This window comes from Streptopelia decaocto (assembly GCF_964273445.1).
Source record: "Streptopelia decaocto genome assembly, chromosome: Z".
Classification (NCBI taxonomy): Eukaryota; Metazoa; Chordata; class Aves; order Columbiformes; family Columbidae; genus Streptopelia; species Streptopelia decaocto.
The window spans coordinates 7,688,826-7,712,012 of NC_138657.1; the positions used below are offsets into that span (position 1 = coordinate 7,688,826).

Sequence of the window (23,187 nt, forward strand, 5' to 3'; positions counted from 1 at the left end):
GCAGATGACTGTTAAGATCCTGTGTTTCAATGAAGTTAACACAATATGAAGACATCACTACCATTACTGCCTATGTGAACACATAGTTAGCGATCAGCCCAGGCCACATCACAGTCATCTCATTTTGCTCACTTAACATATATATTATCATCGTTTAAATCTGTTCCCTTAACTTGTCACATAAGACGGCTACAATGAGTACCTGTTCACAGGAAAATCTCCTGTTTTCCATTAAATGCACAGTCTCTACTGCAAAACAACACCTTTGCAAAGCAACAATCACTTAATCCATGTAGGAAGCATCTTTGTCTTCCAATGCTCATTTTCATTGCCTGAGAGGGAAATGCTGTGTGTGAGGCTCTGTATCTCTTATTGGAAAACAGAGCTTGCATTCTTCTCAATATTTCCCTTGCTGTCTTTAGGACTTGGCATGCACGATTTTGTTAATTGTATTAAAGCATTCTGTAGACTCTGAAGCGAAGCTGGCTCTTCAGGCAGGGAGTCTGGGTTCAATCTTTAGGGAAAGCTCATACAAGGTATCTTCATCTATGATGAGCGTCTTGTCAAGTAAATAGTGAGTGACCTGGAAAGGAGAAAACACAGATGAACAAAATGCATGTTACTTCCACAAAGATTTCTCTGCTTTGATTTTTTCCCTTCAGCCCACTTAAGAGACTGAGATCCTCTCACATTGTTTTCTCAGAGAAACACAACAGCTCATTTGAATGCTGTGAAGCTGCCCCAGCAGCGCTCTAGTAATCACGTATGGACACTCAAGAATGGGCAAATCCTCAGCCAGGTTATCTCAGCCCACATGGCTCTCCTGGAGCCTGAGATTAAATTTTCTTTGAAAGCACAGACTGATTTTAGTCCAGTTTTGATGGCTCACATGAGGGACCGGGAGAAAAGAATTGTAGGATGCACACAGCACCAACAGAGGCTCCAGCCACCTCCTGTCCCCCAGTCCCTGGGTTCTGAGATTCCTCGGCGAATTGTGCTTCCAGCTGGGCAGGGGGAAGACATTTCCCTTTGAACCCCTTCCCTCATATGCCAGACCCATGAGGGCTGCAAAATCCCAAGAGACCTTCCAGAGAAGGTGAACAAAACTTGCTTTTATACAGTGTCAAAGAAAGGGTTTCTACCAAGGTGAGGGTATTACAGCCCCACAGTGCCTGTCCGTATTTCTGTCTGTTCTCTGCTCTGTGTGTGGGGGGGAGCAGGATACATTGACTTCAGCTTTCGAGAACAGCTGTGATCTTACAACTAACTGCTATAGCAGCTTTGATTTTATTAGTAAGTGACAGTGTCTAGGAAGATCCTTACCTTCTGCTGATGCTCTATGCGGTAGGAGGTCTGCTGGAACTGGCGTATTTCCCTGATAATGTGTGAGATCTTGCAAAAGAATACATGTGTATGAGTAAGTACAACTGCATTTTCATTTCAGCTAAGCAACATAAGGCAAGAATTTTGCACCAAATTATGCAACTTATCCTGGGAAGGGGAAGGGCAAAGATTATCCCCAGTTTCCAGGGATTTCACTTTCCTAAACCATTTATTGTTCAGTCAGTCTCCTCTCGCTATACTGATAACATCTTTTTGCCTCAAGTGACTGCTGCAATGTGCAACCATAAGGTGGCTATTAAGCTGATATTAGAAGCGAAATTTGCATGCTTTTCTCTGAGGAGTTGTTATAAATCATTATTACATGGTAGCTGGAGAGAAATCAACTTTAAAATGCTTTTTCAGATAGACCACCGCATGCTTGAAAAGAAAATTGTGATGACTGCTTTCTGGTGAATCACTACATTCCTTTGATTTGGTTATTTCAAAAAGGCTTTTGTCTCTCCTTTACGAGCTTTGCACATCTGCTTTTCCTGTCTGTCACTTCTCAAAGAACAAATCAGAGGCAAATTCACCCTGTAAAAACGCTCAGTTTACCAGAAGGTGGTGATAGAAGACTAGGTCAAGTAATTTCTTTCAAATAAGCTACCTAACTTGCACGATGCCAATATACTTGTACGTCTTAGAAGTGAAATTCAAAGGAGTTATAATTAAATCAATCATTAACTCACATAATTAAACACCTGTTGGAAAAGCGTATAGGGAACTGAAAATTACCATTCTCATTTTGGAAAAATTGACAAGGCCTTCCCCAGTGAAGTTCGGTGTTCCTTCTTCAATAAATGCCAGGTCTGTCAAGTACATTCCAAGGTAGGGAACAGCGGGCGGGTTACAACTGTGAAACAAGAAATCAGCATATTTGTCTATAGCTAAATTTGCAAAGCAATTTTTTGGTAAGTCATATAATACAAACTCTTTATTACTTGACATACTTCTAAACAATGGGGCGCATTCATTTGTAAGACAAACAGCTTCTCTGACTTCACTTGAATTGCACTTGCTCTTCATGTGACAAATTGAATGCATTCTGTCCATTATCTAATATTTATGGCAGATAACCTTTAGTAAAAGGTAGAATGGTGACGTGACGGAGAGAGAGGAAGGACAGGTATACTCTGGGCTCACAGAACGCTTTCAAGCATATTCCAGCCCTGGCTGAAAGATGATATCAGAAAGAGATTATACACACAAGCTAAAAATGCATATGGACCTGCTTCCGAGTGGTTGGTGTTCTACAGTCGTGTAAGCATCCCAGTATAGCAATGGCATGTGTATGTGTGTGTGGAGATACATACACATATGTATGTATATACATGCATATAAATACACATACTTATATATACATACACATATGTGTGCATGCATGCATGCATATTCATGCATATATGTATACATATATATGTATGTATGTACCATTCTGTCAAAGTCTATTCAGGCCTTCTCAATAGTGAACACCAAGGAGAAAGACAAAGAGAGGTGACAAGGATGATCTGGAGAACTGGGAACAGAGACCCTAGAGAATGTGGGTTTTCTTTTATTGGTGGGACAGGAGGAATGGGATAATGATTGTGGCTTCTCTAATGCAATAATCGCTGCTCCACGCTCACCGACTCTTGTGTCAGCAGAAATAGTAGCAAACTTGGTTTTCTGGAGTTCTGGCATGAGAAAAATGCAGGGTGATGGCTGTACTGCTAACTTAGAAAGACTGCTCACTATGCTTAGCCGTGCACTTCATTCTGGCTGTTTTTTACATTATGAGGATGATTGTTGTACACATGCAAGCAATATATCAACTGGTGAGTACAAAAAATAACCTGTTCATGCATTGCAAGTAAAAACATTTTTTAAAAAGTTATTGGCTCCCCAACAATATTTTTTAAATAAAAACTGACTAACTATGTATATTTTGAAACTTTCAAGAAATTATTATGGTGGTTCAACCCTTTGCTTCTCTTAAGATCATTTAAAGTAGTTGTACCACCCAGTGCTGGAAAGATTACTTGTAACTACACAACTTGCAAAAATACAGGTTTTGTATACATGCAGTTGAAGTCAATACATAAATTGTGGAACTCTCGCCACAGGATATTTTGGGTATCAAAATTTCGTATGGTCAAACATAATCTGGCAAAAGGAATAATCACTGCACATTGGTCTCGTTCCCACGTTCCTCTCACCAGCTACTGGCCACTGTCACAAGCAAGATAAAGGGGTGAAAGGATATTTAAACTGACTCAGGCTTAGTCCTCAGTCCTAAACCTCTCATCTGGAATGAGGACTCTTTGGATCCCTATTTTGAATAGGAACTTTAATTTATAAACCTGGCTTTACACTTATTGAAAAAGTTTATCAGTGTAAGTAAAACCCCAACAGGGAACATTCACACAGAATAATAGTTTAATTTGTTTCAGTAATTCTCTGGAGATATTATATTTATCGATCACGGCTACTAAATGATGCGATATTCAGCAAAACAATACTGCCAAATAGAATAAAATTGGAATTTAATATGTTACTAGACAAAAATATTATTCAATATTATATTAATTATTAAAGCTTAATCAAAGCTTTTACATGTAGTATCCGCTGCTCATAACAAAACACAGTTGTATGGTGTAGGGAAACATACTTTTTGAGCGTTTCTCTAAGATTTTTAAATCTTCCTTCAGATGATACAGTCTTCTGAAGCTTGTCCATGAGAGCTTTTGTCTAGAAAGAAAATGCATTACAAATGCAATTGTTGTTGCACATAAATGACTGGGATAAGATTTTAGAAAAGGTCTAATTCAGTTAGCATCTTCACCCCATTTTCAAAAGTAGTAACAAAAGCATTAGGAATTTAGCTTCATTGTAGTTCCTAGTGTACTTCTGAAAATGGAGATGAGGCAGCATTAAACATTTTCCTTTGAGTGATACACAGAATCTGTATCTATGCTAATATTATTAGCCTGCAAATTCAGGAAAAAACACAAGTTCATTAAATTAATGGTCAGCAATTCAGTTTACTGTGCATACAAGAATAGCAGGGACATGATCTCACAAGTTGCAGAGGATCTTCAGCTGAGTTTACTGAAATCAGTGACAATAAAGGATGTTTACTGTCGTGCAGCTTGCACTAGGCTGGTTTTGCGTCCAGGTTTCTGATAAAATCTGAAGATATATTTGAAAATATATTACTGTTTTACAATAATTACTTTCAGTGGTCATCATCAAAGTGTGATTATTTCTGAAGTGAAATAAAATTCCTTTTCAGCCTATTTATGCTATAGACTTGAGAGAGTACAGAGAATCATGGGAAATTTGTTCTATTCGAAGCTGAATTTCCAGTTAAGAGAAAGCTGTAGGCAGAAGCAGACACCTTATTTTCTTCTACATTAGCAAGCTGTGAAACACTCAGATTATGTTTCCACTAAGTACTGGAGAACTGTGCAACGACATTAATCTGTTGGGCTTTTGTTGATGATTTTTGTTGTTGTTGTTGTTTGTTTGTTTGTTTGTAGTTGTTGACTGAGACGTTTAAAAAACAAGTAAGTTCTAAACATAAAACTTTTTGGAGGTAAACTGTTATATAACAGTTTGTACTGAAATGAGTTTTAGCATATTTTTAAATAAAAGAACACAGCACCAGCTATAAAGCATCTGAGGAAAAGCTGACTGGAGAAAGAAGGCAGTGCAGTCAGGATGTATTTTAAGTGGATTTAATTGCTTGGGCTGCTTGAGTGCTTTTGCAAAGCAGAAACATACAGAGGAGGAAAGGCAATGATAGAAGTCCACCCTTAGCATGTCAGTTACCCAGATCTAAAAAGTGCAATCTGAAATCTTCCAATTAGCTGGAGTAAACCCTGTATACAAATACTGCCTAATTTACACGTGACTGGCTCTGCCCTACTGACCTCCTTGCTCTGTTATTCCACCATACTGAAACATTCCTTTCTTTTTCAAATAGTAGAAAGCTGAGATTTAAATAATTCAACCAATTCCTCCAAACCATTTAAAACAGAACATAAAATCATAAATCATAGAATATTTTGAGTTGGAAGGGGCCCATAAGGGTCATCAAGTGCAACTCCCTATAAAAGATGGGATACTCTTCATCTCAGCTAGTCTTTTTCTGTGTGTCTTATTTTTGTTATTGGCAGAAATTTCCACAGGCTCAACCATGCTGATGACAGACTCAGCAGCAAGATAAGGGTTAAAGGGAGATACTCACTACATCCAGACTCAGGCACCTACATGACCATGAGGTCTGGTTGTCTACAGTGTCGTACTGGGTAGCAAAAAAATCACCGCCTTGAGATAGAAGTGCTGACCTCTCTATTGAATTTCTGCACAGGCAAGGAAATGTGGCTTCTCTTTTAGGCACCTGGGCTGACTATAGTTATAGCTAGTAACTACAGAAATTCATTTTTCTCAAATATTTCAGTACTTCAGGCTCAAGTCATAGTCTTAAGCACCTGCAAATTCCATTGGAAACAGTTTGTTCCTGCAGACGTTTAATTAATGACACCAAAAAAAAAGGATAAACGACATACAAAATACTTTTACATGAAATTCCAGTACCACTTGTCACTCCCAGCAAATAGTTAGAGCATTGTATAAGTAGAAATATTTATCGGGAGGAATCCTATCTCAACATGTTGTTCTCTGAACAACACACTGACCAGTGAAATCTAGAAACCATACTGTAATCAAATCTTTCTTACCTGTTTGGATACTTTACCCCAAGTTTTCTTCAGTCTGTAGATTGCACTTCTGTTCAAGGCTGATGTGATTTCTAACACACCATTATAATTGTGCATACATCGACAGATATCAGCTACTGCTACCCACTTTTCAATGGAGTTAGCCCGGGAGCTGACATCAGCGTAATTCATGATTTGGGAGGCAACAAGGTTACTCATCTGACCAAACAAAGAGTAAGAGATTTAGGACATTAATATATAATCCCTTTCAACATACAATTATTTAATGAACAGGACAGAAAAAAACAAACGCACAACAATACTGATAGTTCTTTATAAAGCCAAAAAAAGTCTATTGAGAACAGTGTTGTAGTGAAGGGGAGGAATGATAATATGAAAGACAGGTAAGACATGCAATGGGGAGTATCTCCAAGGCAACAGTAATAAAACTGATTGGGAAGTCTCTCAGTAAAATTACAGGAAAATTATAAAGAGCAAAGATACGGTTGGGGATACAAAGGGCATTCATTAAGTAGAATTGGTGTTATATTTTCACTCTCTGGAGAAAATTTAGTTTCTTCTGTAAGCAACAAGGCATTGTAGTATAGTTTAAAACATTCTGCTGTATTAAATTGCCATTGAAATGCTGAGTGCCAATTCCTGAAAATTAGAATCTTCATGTGCTTCGATTTAAAAGGTTAATCACAAAGAGACTGTAACATTTAGTTACTACTAGACAAGAAGTTACATCACATTATTAAAAAAAAAGTTCCAGAGGTCGTAGACAGTGTCAATAGAGTTCTTAGAAAGTAATCTATATTAAAGAGTACTTACATCATTAAAATGTTGACTAGTTTTCATAATATAGGGTGTCCTCTCATTTTTATCCACTTTCATCCAGCCCTGCCCAAGAAACTCTCTAGACAATGAGAGGAGAGAAAAAAACCAAACAAAAATGCTCTTAATAGACAGAGTAAAGTCTCTGTAACCCTAGCCTAAGTGGATTTCAAGTATACCTCATTTTGTTAGAAGCTGATAACACAGCTTTACACTAATTCCAGCATTTCACGATACCATTTTTAATGCTGTCTGAAGCAGTAAATATTATAAAGAAGATTAATTTTTCTCTTAATCCCCTCCCCCAACGCCCAATTTTCAGCATTGTGGCCTTATTTGAAATCGGTCTTGTCAGCTTATGTGGTTCTACCCATATTAAACTGCTGTATGAACGCAGATGATCTCGGCACTTCCACACTACATCCACCCTTCATTAGACCAGAGCCTTAGACGACAGGTTGTTTTGGGTTTTTTAGCTTAGCAAAAAACTCAGTCTTTCCAAACACACTCAAACTGTAGTGGAGTCACAGGCAATGACAGAAACAGGCGAAGGGCACTGTCCTGTTATGTGTGCAAACCTTTTCGTCAGTAGTACGAGTTAGTGTAGTGCCTTACACGGCCAGTCGGTCACTCACCCACCGTGCTCACTTCAGTCACTCGTAGGAGAACACTTACTCGTATGGTATGCTTCGGAAAACTACGTGATCTAAAAGAGTTATTTGCTCTGCAAGCTCCATGGCCGACAAAGTCTCAAAGCACTCTGGTTTGGGGCAATCTGACTGCAAAAATAAGGAGAATGCTTAATGATCTCTTTTTGCATCAAATGACATTTCAAACCACAGGGTACTAAGAACTTCGTAAGAACTTCCAACACAGAGTTGTGATAAACTTCTTTGCTACAAAGGAATAAGAATTTAGAAAAAATGCTAACAACATGAGGGTAAACATCAGGCTGGATAATCAGAGGAAAACAGGCACATAAGAAGTTGCAAGTAACCAGGTATGTCAATCGTCTGTGTATTCTGCATTGCTTTCCACATAACTGGTCTGCACCTAGTTCATTGCTGACACTCTTCTTGGGATTAACGCAATGCACTTAGGAGATGGTGGTGGCTACGGTTTGGATGATTTGGGCACTGTCAGTCAAGGCCAGCTGTGGTTCTGGTGGCAGCTGAGGCACCATTTCTTATATGTTGTCTTTTAAAAAAATAAAAAAACACATGAGATTTAAATTCGAATCCTAAAGTTTGGACGGGCTTATCTTTGATATGGACTCCAAATTCTTACTGTCTTTAAACTGACATGTTTATTCCTGGTATTCTAGTATTCCTGTGCAGAGTTGTGCAGTTGCGCTACGTTTTATTGACATAAAACCACAACATTCCTACAGGAGTATTTATGTTTAAGTTTCAATATGAACTTACCATCTGAATGATATCCTCTATTTTTAAATGGGTATCATCTTGATCATCCTGAGAAAGAGCCCTGAAAAAATAAGTAGCAGAACATCCTGTATAAATAAGGTGTATAGCTAGGATAAAACCTTATGACAGCTAGGCAATCGTGTTTATCTAAAATAAATCCTACGACTGCAATTGAAGATGTAAAGAAAAAAAAATCTGGTATCTAAAATCTAATGTCTTGTTTTAAGTAAAAGTGTACAAAATGCTATAACATCAGTCACATAAGGTAAAATGATGGTCATAGAGGCTTAAAATCTCTGAGCTGAGAACAGCATATACTATAGAATGGTCAATGACAATAAGTGCTGTACTTATTTGCTGGTTATAGTGATACATCTGTTCCACTTTGACTTCAGTGCAATGAAGCTTGGGGGACAAAGAAAAATTTCCTTTTCAAGAACTGGACTAGCTGTGCAAACATACATCCCAATAACAACAATATTTAATCAGAAGCTCTCTATCCTGAATAATCCTAGGAAACCTAAAGGTGGAAAAATACCTCGCAAGCCTTTTATCTGTTTTTTAACCTACTTTGCTAAATGATATTTTGAGGAAATGTTTGAGAAATCAACATTTGAGAAGCGACAAAAAGATAGCAGATTAGGCATGCATAAAAGAGTGATTCACTAGGAAGTGGTCTTGTTTATTGGCACTACAGTGTCTCACACAAAGAGCTGTGAGTGTGGAAATAGATAATAAACTGCTAGCAGATTTTACTTGTAGCAAGTACATTATTTGCTTTCCATAATATAAGTATTAATCAATGCTTTCAATTCTGCTACAGAAAACCTGTGATTATTAAGACTATTTCAGAGTAATGGGTCAAAAATGAACCCAGCAGAAATAGTAAGTATTCATCAATTCCCATCTACCCTGATGCACTACCTTGGCACAAAATTCTGAGATCTTACCCCTTCATTTGGAAAATATAGACTCAAAGAAACCTTGAGCAGACTGGATTTCTTTACTAAAGGAAAGATAAGGTTTAGGGAGAAAGAATAGTGTCCTGGTAAGTGAAAGACTGCCTAAGAGACACCAACTATATGGTAAGAAGTCAATACACTGATTTACATCAGGAGTGATACAGTTTCAACATTAAGTTCAATTTTCCAACTCCAAGTATAGGTAAGCACTGAAACAGGCTTTCTGCAGACATTGTATTACTCATCAGCTGAATTTTCAAGGAAAGTTTAGATGACTATTGTCGAAGAAGATCCAGTTCTACTGATCATTCCAGAAAGCACAGCAACTGGATCAAGTATGTTCTCATGGTCCGTCCAATTCTTTATTTTTGCACTCTGTACTAACAGATTTTCCAAGTACCAGCTGTGGAAAGGGTTAAAATAAAAGGATTGTATTACCCAGAGGCTGGAGCTATGAGTGTAAGATATGGAATTCGTACTATGTGGGTGGGGAGGAAGTGTTAATGCTTAGTACACTAGGTTCTTCTGCTGTGGGTTGCTGTTGTTTCCTTTTTGTTTGCCAAATTAGAGGGCTACGATAAAATCAGATGTAGATACACAAAGAAAGGATCTAAAACCCTCCTTGCATTCATTTTCAGCCTATCAAATAGAAACAAAATGCCTCTTTCTTCATAAGACGTGGCAACACCTTATGTCTGATGGGCAAGTCATGTGAAGTCTTAAATGTCTGCTTCTTCGGGAGAACCATAATCTTCTCCAGATAATAATACTGAGCAGCCTCAGTAACTGTAAACAGACCAGCAACCTGAGTTTTGTACTCTATCTCCTGACTGATTGCCTGCAGAAAGATATCGTTCACTATATGATAAGCATGTGCTCCCTGGCAATAACAAAAGAGAGGGCTTGCCCTTCTGCCCCAGGTATTCTCAGTAATCTCATAAACTCATCATTTGAGTTCCTTACGTATAACTTTCTATCAGCTGGAGTTCTCATGTTTGATACAGAAATGATTGTATTTGCCTCATACAAAATAAAAGAGGAAACATGAGATTCTTAAAAAGCTGAAAAGACTAACTTTTCCCCACCTTTGCTTCCTGATTCTCGCTTACAACATGTCTCACATTTTATGTAGACTTCCTATCCTTCATTCTAACACGGCACTCTCATAAAAAAACTCTCCTTTTATCCAGAAGTGCTCTATGTTTAAATCTGAAGAGGGCAACACATTTCTAGACTGGATAAAGCTACTTTTTGATCACATCAATAGCAGTTTCCACTTCAGTCTGCACAGTTCTCAGCTTTGGGATACCTAGTTTCAGCAGAGGTCTAGGAAGATAGACTGAGCTGACCAGTTCTGCTTGGGCAGTTCCCATTGCACTCCTTGGAGAGCCTTCTGGAAGCTCGTTAAGAAGCACAGGTCCATGTGAAAAGCATTATGAGAGAAAGTAAGGGTAGGGAGAGATTCTGCTGGACTGTTTAAGAGCATCCTCTCAGGGAGGACTGCATGGGGTGAAACCTCCATCGTTACCTTACAACTGAAGGAAGTAAATATATAAGAAATAACTTCCTAATTCTTAGAGTCATCAGCTAAGATTAGACCTCTCACTAAAACTGTTCTTTGTGCTTGACCGGTCCAAACATTAAAAAAAAAAAATATAGTAGAAAATATTAACATGTGTATCTTCATTTCTTCATGGTACATAAAACATTTTAAAAATATTTTACAAGATGGTGTAAGTTATAGAACCTGAAATGTATTATCTAGTGAGATCACACAAGGTATAAAATTGGTCATCCATCAAATTTTGACCTCTGCATATCCCTGGATTTCATTTACATTTATCCTGAGGAAAAAGAAGGAGAAGTTTGTTCTTGAACCATCCTTTTATTCTCCAGATAGGACTAATTATCAAAGTTATTCACTGCTGTTCAGTCTGAACTTTACATCTTCCTGCTTCACCATCAATGAAATTTCCCCTAGGTTTCAGGGGTTATTAAATAAGGCTGGTAAAATCTCAAGCAGAATATACTTCAGTAGGTTTGCCTAGCTTTCAGAACAAATATTGCATAAAAAGAAGCTTTTTTACCCTACAGAGAAACCCTGTCAGTCCATTCAACAAAAATCTCATCACACAAGAAATACCAGCTGTTCTGTCCGATGACTCAAGAAAGCATGAAGCAGCTCAGTCTTTCTCATAAACACTTTCCTTGCCATTTATATTTTATACAGAGTCTTTCACAAAGCTGGTAAGAATATCTTTAGAGTACAAACCAATCTTTCCTCCTCCTCTCATTGCTGCTGACAAAGGGACTGATTTTCCAATAAATTTATACACACATACGTGCACATATATTCAAAGGCTGGGTCACTTTCTAACAAGAGGCATTTGTACCCAATACCCTTAAAGGAGACACTCCATGGAATACACCCATATGTAGGGTCAGAAAGCATGAACTTTCTTTCCTGAGTGTTTGAACATAGAATTTAGGATAAGAAATGCTTTTCCCAGTCTCACTCTGAATTCCTCGATTTTCAGAGTCAGGAGTAGGCTATGAAAACTGAAATGTGGGGAAGTCAAGACCTACAGTGAGGGTTGGCTGGCAAACCACAATTCTGACAGACTATATGTTCCGATATGCCAAAGCCTTTTAGATATAAAAGCCTGCTGCAAGCACCTCTTCAGAACAAATAAAAAGCCTATATTTTTTACACTCACCTAGCAATTGGGTGAATCACTAACATCATGAGGGGCATGCCAACTGGCTCACGCCACATTCCACTTTTTCATCCTGTTCCAGAGAAGCCTTTTGAATTAAAGCTTCATCAGAACTTGCAGTTATGACAAATCTGTGCTTTCATCTAAAAAATATGCTGTCAAAAATCTTCAAACAAATTGATTTCTAATAACAGTAAAAAAGCTCTTCAGTTCCAGGTGGGTAATTTATATTCTCCTAAGTCGTATTAGATGAAAGCCCTCCATCTAGAAGAAACCTGAAAAGATAACATCTTTCCAAGGAGGTGGTTATGTGGTGATGATGGACTGAGCAGCATTTCTCCAAACCAGACATTGGTAGATGAACCAGAAGAGGAACACAATACCTGAGAGCACCTCTACACATTTCTACAACAAGAAAGACTCTAGAAACCTTTAGGACATCCAGGGTTGGATTCACATCCTCCACAAGTCACTGTGGTCTATAGTTGTCTGAGAAAGGGAGGTGTCCTCTATGATCTCTGGAGGAACAGTCAGAGTGCCTAACTTCAGACAGTTTGGGTGGACAGAATCTCCTTCATGATAAGAGTTACCTTGGAAGGAGTGCTTCATCATCTGTCTGCAGTCTGTTTCCTGGTTCGCTTAGACACAGAAATTTTTCTAAGTCAATGCAGAAAGGAAATCTCTCCTCATTCTGTCATTATAACCGACGGACCGTTCAAGGAACTCAAGAAATAATCTTATTCCATTACAGGTCTTCTCTTAACATTCAGAACATTGACTGCAATCTGCCACATTGGCAAACGATAGAAAATTCGTAATCTGAGGCAGAAAAAATGTATACCAATCATATGAGAGAGACACTGGTGTAGAACATGGTGTCTCTTTACAGCATTTTGGTGAAGTATGGGACTGTTTGCTTGAAGCTCATCAGTTCTTGGTGAAGAGGAACATAGTTCTGGTTGTTCCTACTACAATAAATAGTAATCTGCAGAGACAAGTAATAGAGAGAGCTCTGTACACCTTAGGAAACAGAGCATTCAGTGTTTGCTTTATCCTACTTCCACAACCAGCCACGGCACCATGGGAGGCATCAGGCAAAAATGTTAGGGAAGGAACAATTTCCATGTCACCATGTCCCCTTTTTGCACCAGAAACAGTATCTTTATTTTCAGTGCAAATATAGAAAAAACTTTTGTTGTTCTGGCACTTGAAACCTGGTTCATACAATTATATTGTCAGATAGCATGCAGACATGAGGATATTGTGTCTTCTGCTTCTGTTGTTTTCTCAATTCTTCACTAAATTAGTTCCAGAATTGAGCAAGGACATTTTCAACTTGCCAGAAAAGTTAAACCCCCCTGATAGAAATTATTCCTCAGTTTCATATTTTGAATTATTGGAAAGTTGAGTTTTCAAAGGACAGTTTGAAATCCAGTAACAAGCTGGGAAGTGGAGGACCAGAGGGGGTCCTGGTTCCTGCCCCAATAGCTGAGATGGTTCCTGAGGCAGCCAGAAGTGTGTGCTCACAGCCTCCGTGGGACAGCAGGTCACTGCTTAGGACCAGCAACTTGATCAGTTTTTGTTAAAGCTTATAAATATTCCTACGGTGCAATAAAATGAAGGGACACGCACCGCTGTGTCATTACTATGGATCAACAGTTGCACACAAACAACTCAATTCAATTGCAGATTATTTCTTAAATCCTGTAATTTCCTCTTCTCAATTAACTAGATAGCCTTGTTGAGAATATATCTTCAGGAGTAACTACAGTGCTTTTGAAAGCTTGGAAACTGCTCTTAGCTTACCAGGCATCCCATTTTCCTGAAGTGATTTAAGAACCAGAGCTCCTCCCTTCAGTGAAGGTTGAAATATATGACACACTTGCATATTTCATCCCAGCTGAACGATTTTTCATCCAAAATCAGAATTGCTCCAATACACTCTTTCTCGGAAGGTGACTGAAGCAGTTTCCATTCCTGGAGAATTAATTTATCCTTACCAGCTATTAACAAATTTGACATTCCTGGCAAATGACTGCCTCCTGTGTGACTGGAGAACAAGCCCAAGAGCTTCACAGTAGAGTTTTACACAGCATAAGACTTTGGAACAGTTTGTTTTATGCAATAACATTTTAAACTTGGAGACCACATCCTGATAACCTGTTGACTGCACCTTAACTGCAGTTTAAATTATGGAAGTTGTGCTCGTGCAAAGGCCTCCGTCTCAAAGTTTACTTACGCAGCAACTTCTACCTGAAAGTTTATGGGCAGACTGTATATATAATAAACATATGGATGTGATATCAGAGTGATTTCAGCTGCTGCTGAAACATGGTTGCTACAGAAAATGGAACACAGGAGGTATCTGAACCCTTGGCATAGCTTATTGTGTCACTGATGCTTATTGTTGAAATAGTATTGAAAATGAATTTATATTGCAAATGAATTTGTATTGAAATATTCAACATGCACTTGTCCAGCATGCATATACATTAGCAGCACTGCCAGTCGTGTAAAGCAGTAAAGGATTTTTGATAACCAATGTTAGCCACGGCTTAAGTTTCATGCATTATTTTGAAGGAAAGTGGGACATTCACACAGCATTCAGTCAAAAGGACTAGTCCTGCATGCCAAGCCACCAATGGCTCTTTTTCCAGTACTGGTTTGTGGAATGTAACCAAGTACTTATGATTCCGTATGATCAAATCTATAATCAAATGATGTTGTTTGAAAAATCTGTCAAGATTAGGGTATATAGCTGCAAACCCTGATGAAAGATGGCTTGGCTGAAGCCCACATCTCATGAAATTGCCATTCTCTACCTGTTTCCAACAGAAACTCTCACTGAGAAATTGGACACATCATTTTATTTGTGCTTTATTTGCCTGCTTATAAAGTGCCATAATACTTTCCAGAAATACTGTGAGGATAATGACTCTGAAAGAAGGATTTTAAAAAATGCAATCTGTTTCCACAAAATATTTGAAATTAGTTAGCTTCTAATTAACTTTAAGTTCGATTTCTATGCATACATTTTTTTTCATTTTTACCAGAATTTTATTTTTGAGTATTGGTTTATTTCTACTGCTTCCTTTTGCTTTTTCTTTTTCCCACTTCTCAGTTTTTAAAAACTTATGTTCTTCAGAATTTTCACTTCTTACAGAATTTAACTTTTTCTTTTATTTTTTGCAAAACGAATGTACGCAGTACTCAGATACATACACAGTATGCTCAGACAATAAAGCAACAAGTGCTAGAAAGAAAGAGGACAAATGATACCTACGATTTCATTGAACAGCAGTAAAATGATGCAAATGGGGGCAAGCTCACGGTTTACATCTAATTACCAAGGTCCTATTTTTTATGCAACAGCTAATGGAAATTGGCTAATTGTAAACTGGATACAGGAAATTGCTAACAAACTTGTGTGCTACAGGACTATAAAACTATTCCATCACTCCACCAGGAAGAGCCAATTCAGGTTTATTTTCTCATATGTTCTTAAAAAGCTGAAGGTCTTAAGGTAATTTTTCCCACTATGAGCAAGCTGACATAACATTTGCTGTCACACATATTATAAAAACCCATTATCCTAATCCTTTTTGCTCTTCTTGCTTGCCATTTCTTCCAAGGGATTACAGCAAACAAACTTGCTACCTTAACTTTGAATAACAGTACATGCAGCATAATTTAAAAGGAGGTTTATTTTTATTTATGTAAAAATTAAGTAAGATCCCAGTGACATGAAGTGTTTCTGTTAAGAAATTATCTTTGTTTCTCATTCTTTGTTTGACTTTTTTTCTCTCCACGTGTACAGCTTTACCCTTATTCTTCTGACATTCTTTTTCACATAAGTATCTGACGGGGAAATCAGTCAAATGGTTTTAGAAAAAGCAGACACACTGCATTTATTGCACCCTTACTGGCTTTCCAGCAGAATATGTACAAAAATACCAAAAAGCACATCATAGTTTTATCTGCATTTTTTTCATTGCATCTTATTTTAACAACTGCCTAACCTTTAAATGCTTACTGCTCCTTAGTAATGTAGAACAATTTACATGAAAATCAGTTACTATAAAATATTCATACTTAGTAGACAAAATTATTTCCCCTGATAAATGCTTATGAAGGTTTGTCTAATTGGCATGACTAGACACTCAACCCAGGGTGTTCTAACCCTAATTTAATAGTCTGGGTTATTCAGAAGCTTAAAGGTCTTTTATTTCGTGGTAGTAATTAAGAATTCCTCTCTGTAAGCTACCCAAAGAACTCTGGACATGGTGTCCACACAAAGGAAGGTTCAAGAGTGGTCTTGTTGGGATCTCATGACACATCAGGCTACCATCAGCCTCTCCTGAGCTTAGCAGATGGCTTGTTATCAAGATAGGAGTTCCTCAGGCTGTTATAGTGAGTGTCTTGTTGATTTACTGGGCAGCATTTTTGCCTGCTGCATAAAGACTGAACCCATGGCTGCCAGCTGTTCTGCAGTAAAATTTTCTAATAGGGGCACTTTTATGAATAAAAGTTTAAACACTGCTTTATAGCTAATAAAACACTTAGTAATCCTTCAAAATTAAGTACTCTGGAGAAAAAACAAACTCTGTTTGTTTCTATAATACAGGATCCCCTAGCTATTTCACACGCTGTAGTTAACACATTAGAATCACGTTTACCTCAGTATATTTGCGGTAGCTTTTCTTTCTTGTGGCAGAAGATCAGGGTCTCTCAAAACTTCTTCCAGCAAATTTAACACATTCATTTTCAGCTCGTTGTTCAGCTCAAAATCCTACAAAGGAAAACAATTTTACTTCCTTGTGTTTTAACAATGTCGATCAAATAATGGAAAGGATATACTTTTGTGAATTTTGCCATTTTTTTTTGTTATCAGGTTTTAGGTTCGAAAATATTTAGAAAACTCGGAAAGCTGTTGTAGTGAACAGTCTATAAAAGCGGGAGCCCAAGGCTATAGTTTATCTCCTTTTCTGATGTTTATTGTTTGTGTGGAAATGAGCAAATCACTTAACCCTTCTCTTCTGAAGTAAGAACCACATCTCACCAATACCCACAAAAAGTCTTATCCTCCCTCTGTGGTGACTATAGAAGCAGAAAAGCAGTGTAATTGCAATACTGAGACCACAGTCTAGCAAAGCTGGACACTGTTTCTTTTCACTGTTTTCTTGAGTTTCTCTGTTTATCTGCCTCCCACTCTGGTATTTCTTATCTCATACTCACCCTTTTGGAAAGGTCTGCCTCTTCCGCATAGTAGAGCACTCAACCTAATAAGCTATATATATTAGACTAGTGCTCTCTGCCACTGCACCTAGCAGCTCCAGCATTTTCATTATTTCTGAGGCAGACTGATATCTGACACAGGAAAATCCAACAACTATTTCTGTTGATCTCTCATATTGGAGGAAATAAAAGAACAGAGCAATGTATGAACTTCAAGGCGGAAACTTACAGGAGCAGACTCCAAAAATGCTTTTATTGAGCAAAAAGCTAGCATTTTGATAAAAAAGCCCTTAAACCCAAAACCTTCAGACATCTAATGCATCATAGATCTTCCTTGATAACCCACAGTTACTTGTGAACAAGACCATGTTTGTGGCAAGGCCCTGCTTGTTTCCATGGGAACAGAAGCCACAAAGTTATTGAAACTGGGAATGTTAATTTTCACAAAGAATCAGCTGCCATCCTTTCTGTTGCAACAGGGTCCTAAAGGGAGAGGGTTTCTGTAGACACGTGTCTCTGAGGAGAACCACCCCTGGTGAAGACACACGTCCTCACAACATGTGTTTCACTTGAAGGGGTGCAGGGGCATCAGAGCGCACCCAAAGTCGCATAGGAAGGTGATGCTTAGTTTAGAAAAAGGGATGAAATCCATAAGATGAGGAGAAGGATGCATGTTCATCAAAGAAAAGTGGTGTCACAACCACACTTAGAGCACTTTTTGAGAAAGCTTATTGCTCAAAATGTCAGTGCTCAGAAACACCTTGCTGGCACCTGCCAGCAATGCCCTGGGCATTTCCCTCCTGTTATAGGCATTCTTCTTTTACCCTTCAAAAGTCTTCTCAGCTTGGCCAGAACTAATTCATATTTTGAAACCAACTAGTATCTGTCTCGTCATTTTTGGTGCTGTTTGTCCATGTTAGAGGATGTTGTAGAACAGGAACATGTGCAGACTTTGAACGACTACATATGCCTCAAACTAGCAAAAAAACCCCAAACAAACAACAAACTGCATTGTATGTGTTTTATAAAATAATTTTTCTGTAGCCATTGTCCAAAATGCCCTCTTTAGAAACTGTTTTAAGCCCCTTGCACAGAGATTTTTTTATTCATTTATTTAGGGTATGCAAATGGATTAATCAGTGAAAGCACGAGGAATGTATTACAACTAAACTACACGAGAGCACTGTTCACTCCAGTGTTTTTTAAAAGAAAACCATTTGGAATATGAAACTATCAAAAGTTAACTAAAGGAGAAACACATGAGTCCTGCACAAGCTTAAGCAACCAATGTAATCAGTAATAGTACTGTCTGTCCTGTAGTTTGGTGGTGGCCACCCTATAAAAGAAGCTGGGTACCTTTGCTAGTCATGCTACAAAAATATCATCAATGAACAGAGAAGGTATCCAAGAGCTGACAAACCCAACATGCTCATTTAGCATGTCAGGTAAAATTCTCACCTGCTGCTATGAGTGGGCAGTCCTCAACAACATGATCAGGATTTTATATTCCAAGTATGCTTCTTAAATCATAATTGGTTGATTATTTTCATTACTGGGTAAGATTTCTTAAGAAGTCTTTATTGCAACAAAATTTGTCATGAAAAGGTCTATATTTTAAAGGTTATTTAATTTGTGAATCAGGCTGGGGAAGCATCTCCTGTGAATATGAGACTTAGTAAAAATGAAGCACTTTCAGTTTTGCATGTTTACAAGCTAATTCTTATAAGTAATGAGAATTAATACATTGCATGTTAATGGAGGAATATGCTGAGTAATCTCCACAAGATAGTAGCCCTGGAATCGCTGGAAAAACTCATACTGTTGGCAAGCTATACAGACATGCAGTTCCTAGGGTTAGGGCTGTCTTCCACCTCAGCTACAGTGCCTTTGGAAGAACCTTCATGGTGGAAAAATCCACTTCTCTAACCTCAGAAAAACGAGAAGTCCTAGACCCTTTATCAGCATAGCAAGACCAAACTAGGATTACAGACAGAGGATAAAATGGTTTGTCTGACTCCTTCAGTCCCGGCTGCTGTCACACCTCCATGCCGGCCTGACCACGACTATTAGCAGCAGATGTCACTCCACAGCACACCCTTCCCTCAGGACAGACCTGACCTCATCTCCATCCAGTTCCTGCAGCTGTTTTCTTACTGTCTCAAATCTCCTTTTTGTGCCTGGAGGTATTCTTTACAGCAACGTGCCAGCTGCTTCTTATAGTGTGAGGAGGAAAAAAATGAGAAAAGGTGGGATTCAGAAGAAAACTGGAGAGCTAATCTATTTTTCTGTTGACGTTCATGATCTAGGGGGTACTGAGAGTCCGCTGTGATAAGCAATATATTTAAAAATCTAGGGAAATCATTACGCTTAAACATGTACCTACACTTAACTCTATGAGTTAACATAAGAATTATACAAACACAAAACCACTTAGCAAACAATCGCAAATATAATTTATAGACAAATATCTATAAATACATGCAGGTTGTATCTGTAGTATGTGCACTATATATTAATATGTAATAATATATTACATGTGTATATTATATCTATTTATAGGATAGGAACACAGAGATTTATATGTAGCTATATAGAGGCCTAGATATATTTTATATTGTATATCATATCCCTCTGTATAATTTTAGAACACTTTCACGACATTTTTATCTGTGTATCACCTGTTGATATATCTCACTATTTCTTCCAGCCATTGGAAGGACTCACAACAAGACTCTGCCACCATCCTCTGCATTGAAGGCTGTAAGCTCGAGGAAACCTGCTATACATTCAACTTGCCGCATGTGTTAGACTACCACGATGTTCAAAGAGACTTTTAGCTGAAATGTACGTATAATGGAAGGAATACAGTCAGTCAGACAAGGACAACTTAATCTTCCAGCAGGCACATTTAAATTTGACAGTGATCTAATACTCCATCAGAGGGCACATACCTCTAGTATATTTTTAAGTCCACAGTAGCCTAAAGATTTGTGTGTCTTATTCAAATTTTCATTTGACCTAAGCAGAGAAATTAACTTAGATTTCCAGGCAAAATTTAGACTTTTATATCAGTCCACTACTGCCAGTAACAGGAAAATATATTTCTTCCTTATTTATTTAATATTTATAGTGCAAAACAACTTATGAAATGTGCTTGTGTAGAAAAAAATGACAGCTGATGAGTCAAGCAGGAGGACTGCCCTGGAGTCCTAGGGTAAGAATAGGGTGTATGAAGTTCCCAACTGATCAAAAGCACCATGCACCATGTTCAGCATCACTTAATGAAGTTTCCAGCAGTAGAAGACTGCAGCAACAGAGGGAAGTGTATTAATTTTGCTGTCACCCACATGCGCTATGAAAGCAAAAGCCTCCTTTGTAACTATAGAGCACCAAAGTCAACATGATTACATTTTAAGTAGACTCATAACCAGCCTGTTGATCAATACCATTTACAGGATTAGACAGCGATGTTCTTTTTATAAAGTGCAAGCATATTCCCTTGCAGGAGGAGCTAGGAAAGCTGTGCTACAATCTGAGAAGTGCAACCCATTCCAGCTGAGTTTAAAAAAAGACAAAAAGAGGAGGATAAATTAGCAATCAGTGGGCAAAAGACACTGCAGCAGAGGCAGCAGAAAGCAAGAAAAAGTATGTAGATTTAGAATATGTAGCAAGAAATATATAGATTTACAATCAGTGGTTTTTACAGTGAATATAATTTTTAAGTTTTGATGTAGGCTCAGTGAAACCTGAAAAGGTTTTCCTCCCCTCTTCCTTTAAATCTTCTTCAGTGAGAGGAAACACTCTTTATTTAAACACTGTGAGGAAACATTGAATAACCCAGACAAATCAAAGGGAGCTAAAACCTGAGAACGTAATTTATATTTAAGTATGTCAGTAATAAGGACCACAGATAACTCCAGAGGGAGGAAAGGGAAAGGCGGGGACAAGGGAAGGAATCGTGCATGGAGGGACCACAACAAAATTCTAGAGGGAACCCTTTCACAGAGTTGCATCACCCAATTTCAACGCTAAATGCTTCATGTAAAAATAATCCCTCCTAAGTTCAGCTTTGAAACTAGAGCCAACTCTTCAGCTCCTCAGGCACTTGCTTACAAGGCAAACCTGCCAACTGGCAGGCTGGCTTCGGCGCCCTGTGATTGCCATGTGAAGGGGAGGAGGAGGACGACGAGTCGTCAGGATAAATGTAGCTCTACTCCCTCACGACAGTCTTCGCTGAATGCATTTGGGCTCGTTTTATTAGTTTCTCTCTTCTTAATTCTAATTTCCTGTTGCATAATATTATGCTCTGAGGAGACCCGAGAATGGGAAGTTCTCCAGATGCTCTGGCCAGCACTGGTGGAATGTGCCACCCACCCGAGCATCACACCCTGAGCTGGCAGGGCTCGTCATGGGTGGGAGGAGGACTCTACCCACTTGACCCAGAGTGCCTCCCAGGCTGGAAGCCGTTTTTCAAGCAGGGAACGACTGGAGCCGACTGCTTTCCAACCCAGCTGACAGCTTTCCAGTTCAGTCCCCAGCCTCAGCATGCACAGCCTACAGTCTTTCCACAAACGCTCCCAGATGTAGCTGATATTATCACTGCAAGAAAGAAGAATCAAGGCCCTGAAATATTTTCCTAGCCACTTCTCTTCGTCTTGTCAATAACTACACAGTGTGGATTTTTCAATCATAAACCACAGGAGAAAATGAGGAGGGATGTGTTAGATGGAAACAGGGAGAAGCAGAAAATAAAAACATGGGGGAAGAACAAGTAGTGGTCATATTTCTAAAACCCGAAGTAAGCAGGGAGGTATCAAGTAAGAAAAAATGTCAGGTAAAGACAGAAACTGGTGGGACTTTCACGTAATAGGTGTAGATAGGAAAGTTTTAAGAGGCATATGCAAGAAAAAATGCTCTGAGGGAAAGGAAGAGTTAAATTATTGATGGGAGAAGAAAAACCTAATGGAGAATTAAAAATGCCAGATGTTGAAAGGGAGGGAAACGTGCCCACAGAGCTAGAGTCAGGTTTTGGATGTCTCCGTGAATACTCATACAAATCGGAGATGCTGTGTGCAGACTCATTGGTCTTTGCCCACAACTGCAGCAGCAAACAGAAAACAGCAGATGGGCACAGACACCGAGGAAGACTAGCATTGCTACTGGCTGCAACTGATTACTTCAAATCACAGGCTAATGATAAAATCCTGCTGGGAGCACAATATTGGAGATATCCAGGAGAGGATAAAGATTCGCTGAAGGACTGTTTACAAGGAATTTGGAATATTTTTAAATAGATGGGATTTTCCCTACAATTTTAATATATCTGCTCTCATGCCAAAGTATAAACAGATAATTATTTCAATGGTATCAGTGGAGTGACTCAATCTCCTACACAGCAGATCAAATGCTATCACAGTTAATCTGAGTTACCCCAGTGCTGCAGTCCTCTAACACTATTTCATTTTCAGCATAAAAGCACAGACAACTGTGCTGGGAGCAATGTTTATAAATTCACCTGCAGCAAAACATTTACAGACATGGAAGGCAGAGGTAGAGGATATTGCAACTGGCTATCAGGAAAATTCATCACTAAATTTGAAGTAAGTCTGGCTTATTTCAAGAAGTAATGAAAGCACAAGATCTTTGTCTTCCAGTCAGTTTCAATTGCAAAGAGACAGCCACCATTTGGGGAAGAGTGCCAGTCCTGATTCTTACAGTATCAACGTTAGCCTGTCACTCCTGATGGGATATAATCAGGTTAAAAGTACCAGCTATGTTAATAGCGTGACTGAGTATTTCTCAGCACATACAATACAAACCTCTCCTTACCCAAGCACTGTGTAACCCTGTTGTACAAAGAAACCTGGAAAGAAGAATCTAGCCATTACGTATTGTCAGATTAAAGAGTCCAGGACAGATAGGAAACGTG

The 23,187-nt window shown here is 38.5% G+C and overlaps 1 protein-coding gene across 3 annotated transcripts in view; it reads right to left on the reverse strand.

Moving 5' to 3' along the window:
• Positions 1-53: 53 nt before the first annotated feature.
• Positions 54-23,187, reverse strand: part of RASGRF2 (Ras protein specific guanine nucleotide releasing factor 2) — a 125,934-nt gene continuing 102,800 nt past the window's right edge. For all 3 annotated transcript variants that reach the window (XM_082075210.1, XM_082075209.1, XM_082075211.1), the window contains 9 exons: positions 16,700-16,812; positions 8,345-8,405; positions 7,596-7,699; positions 6,918-7,002; positions 6,105-6,302; positions 4,031-4,110; positions 2,119-2,236; positions 1,324-1,392; positions 54-583 (listed from right to left, as the gene is read on the reverse strand). In XM_082075210.1, the coding sequence (XP_081931336.1) occupies positions 491-583; positions 1,324-1,392; positions 2,119-2,236; positions 4,031-4,110; positions 6,105-6,302; positions 6,918-7,002; positions 7,596-7,699; positions 8,345-8,405; positions 16,700-16,812 (921 nt within the window). In that variant the 3' untranslated portion in view covers positions 54-490. The remainder of the gene's footprint in view (positions 584-1,323; positions 1,393-2,118; positions 2,237-4,030; positions 4,111-6,104; positions 6,303-6,917; positions 7,003-7,595; positions 7,700-8,344; positions 8,406-16,699; positions 16,813-23,187) is intronic.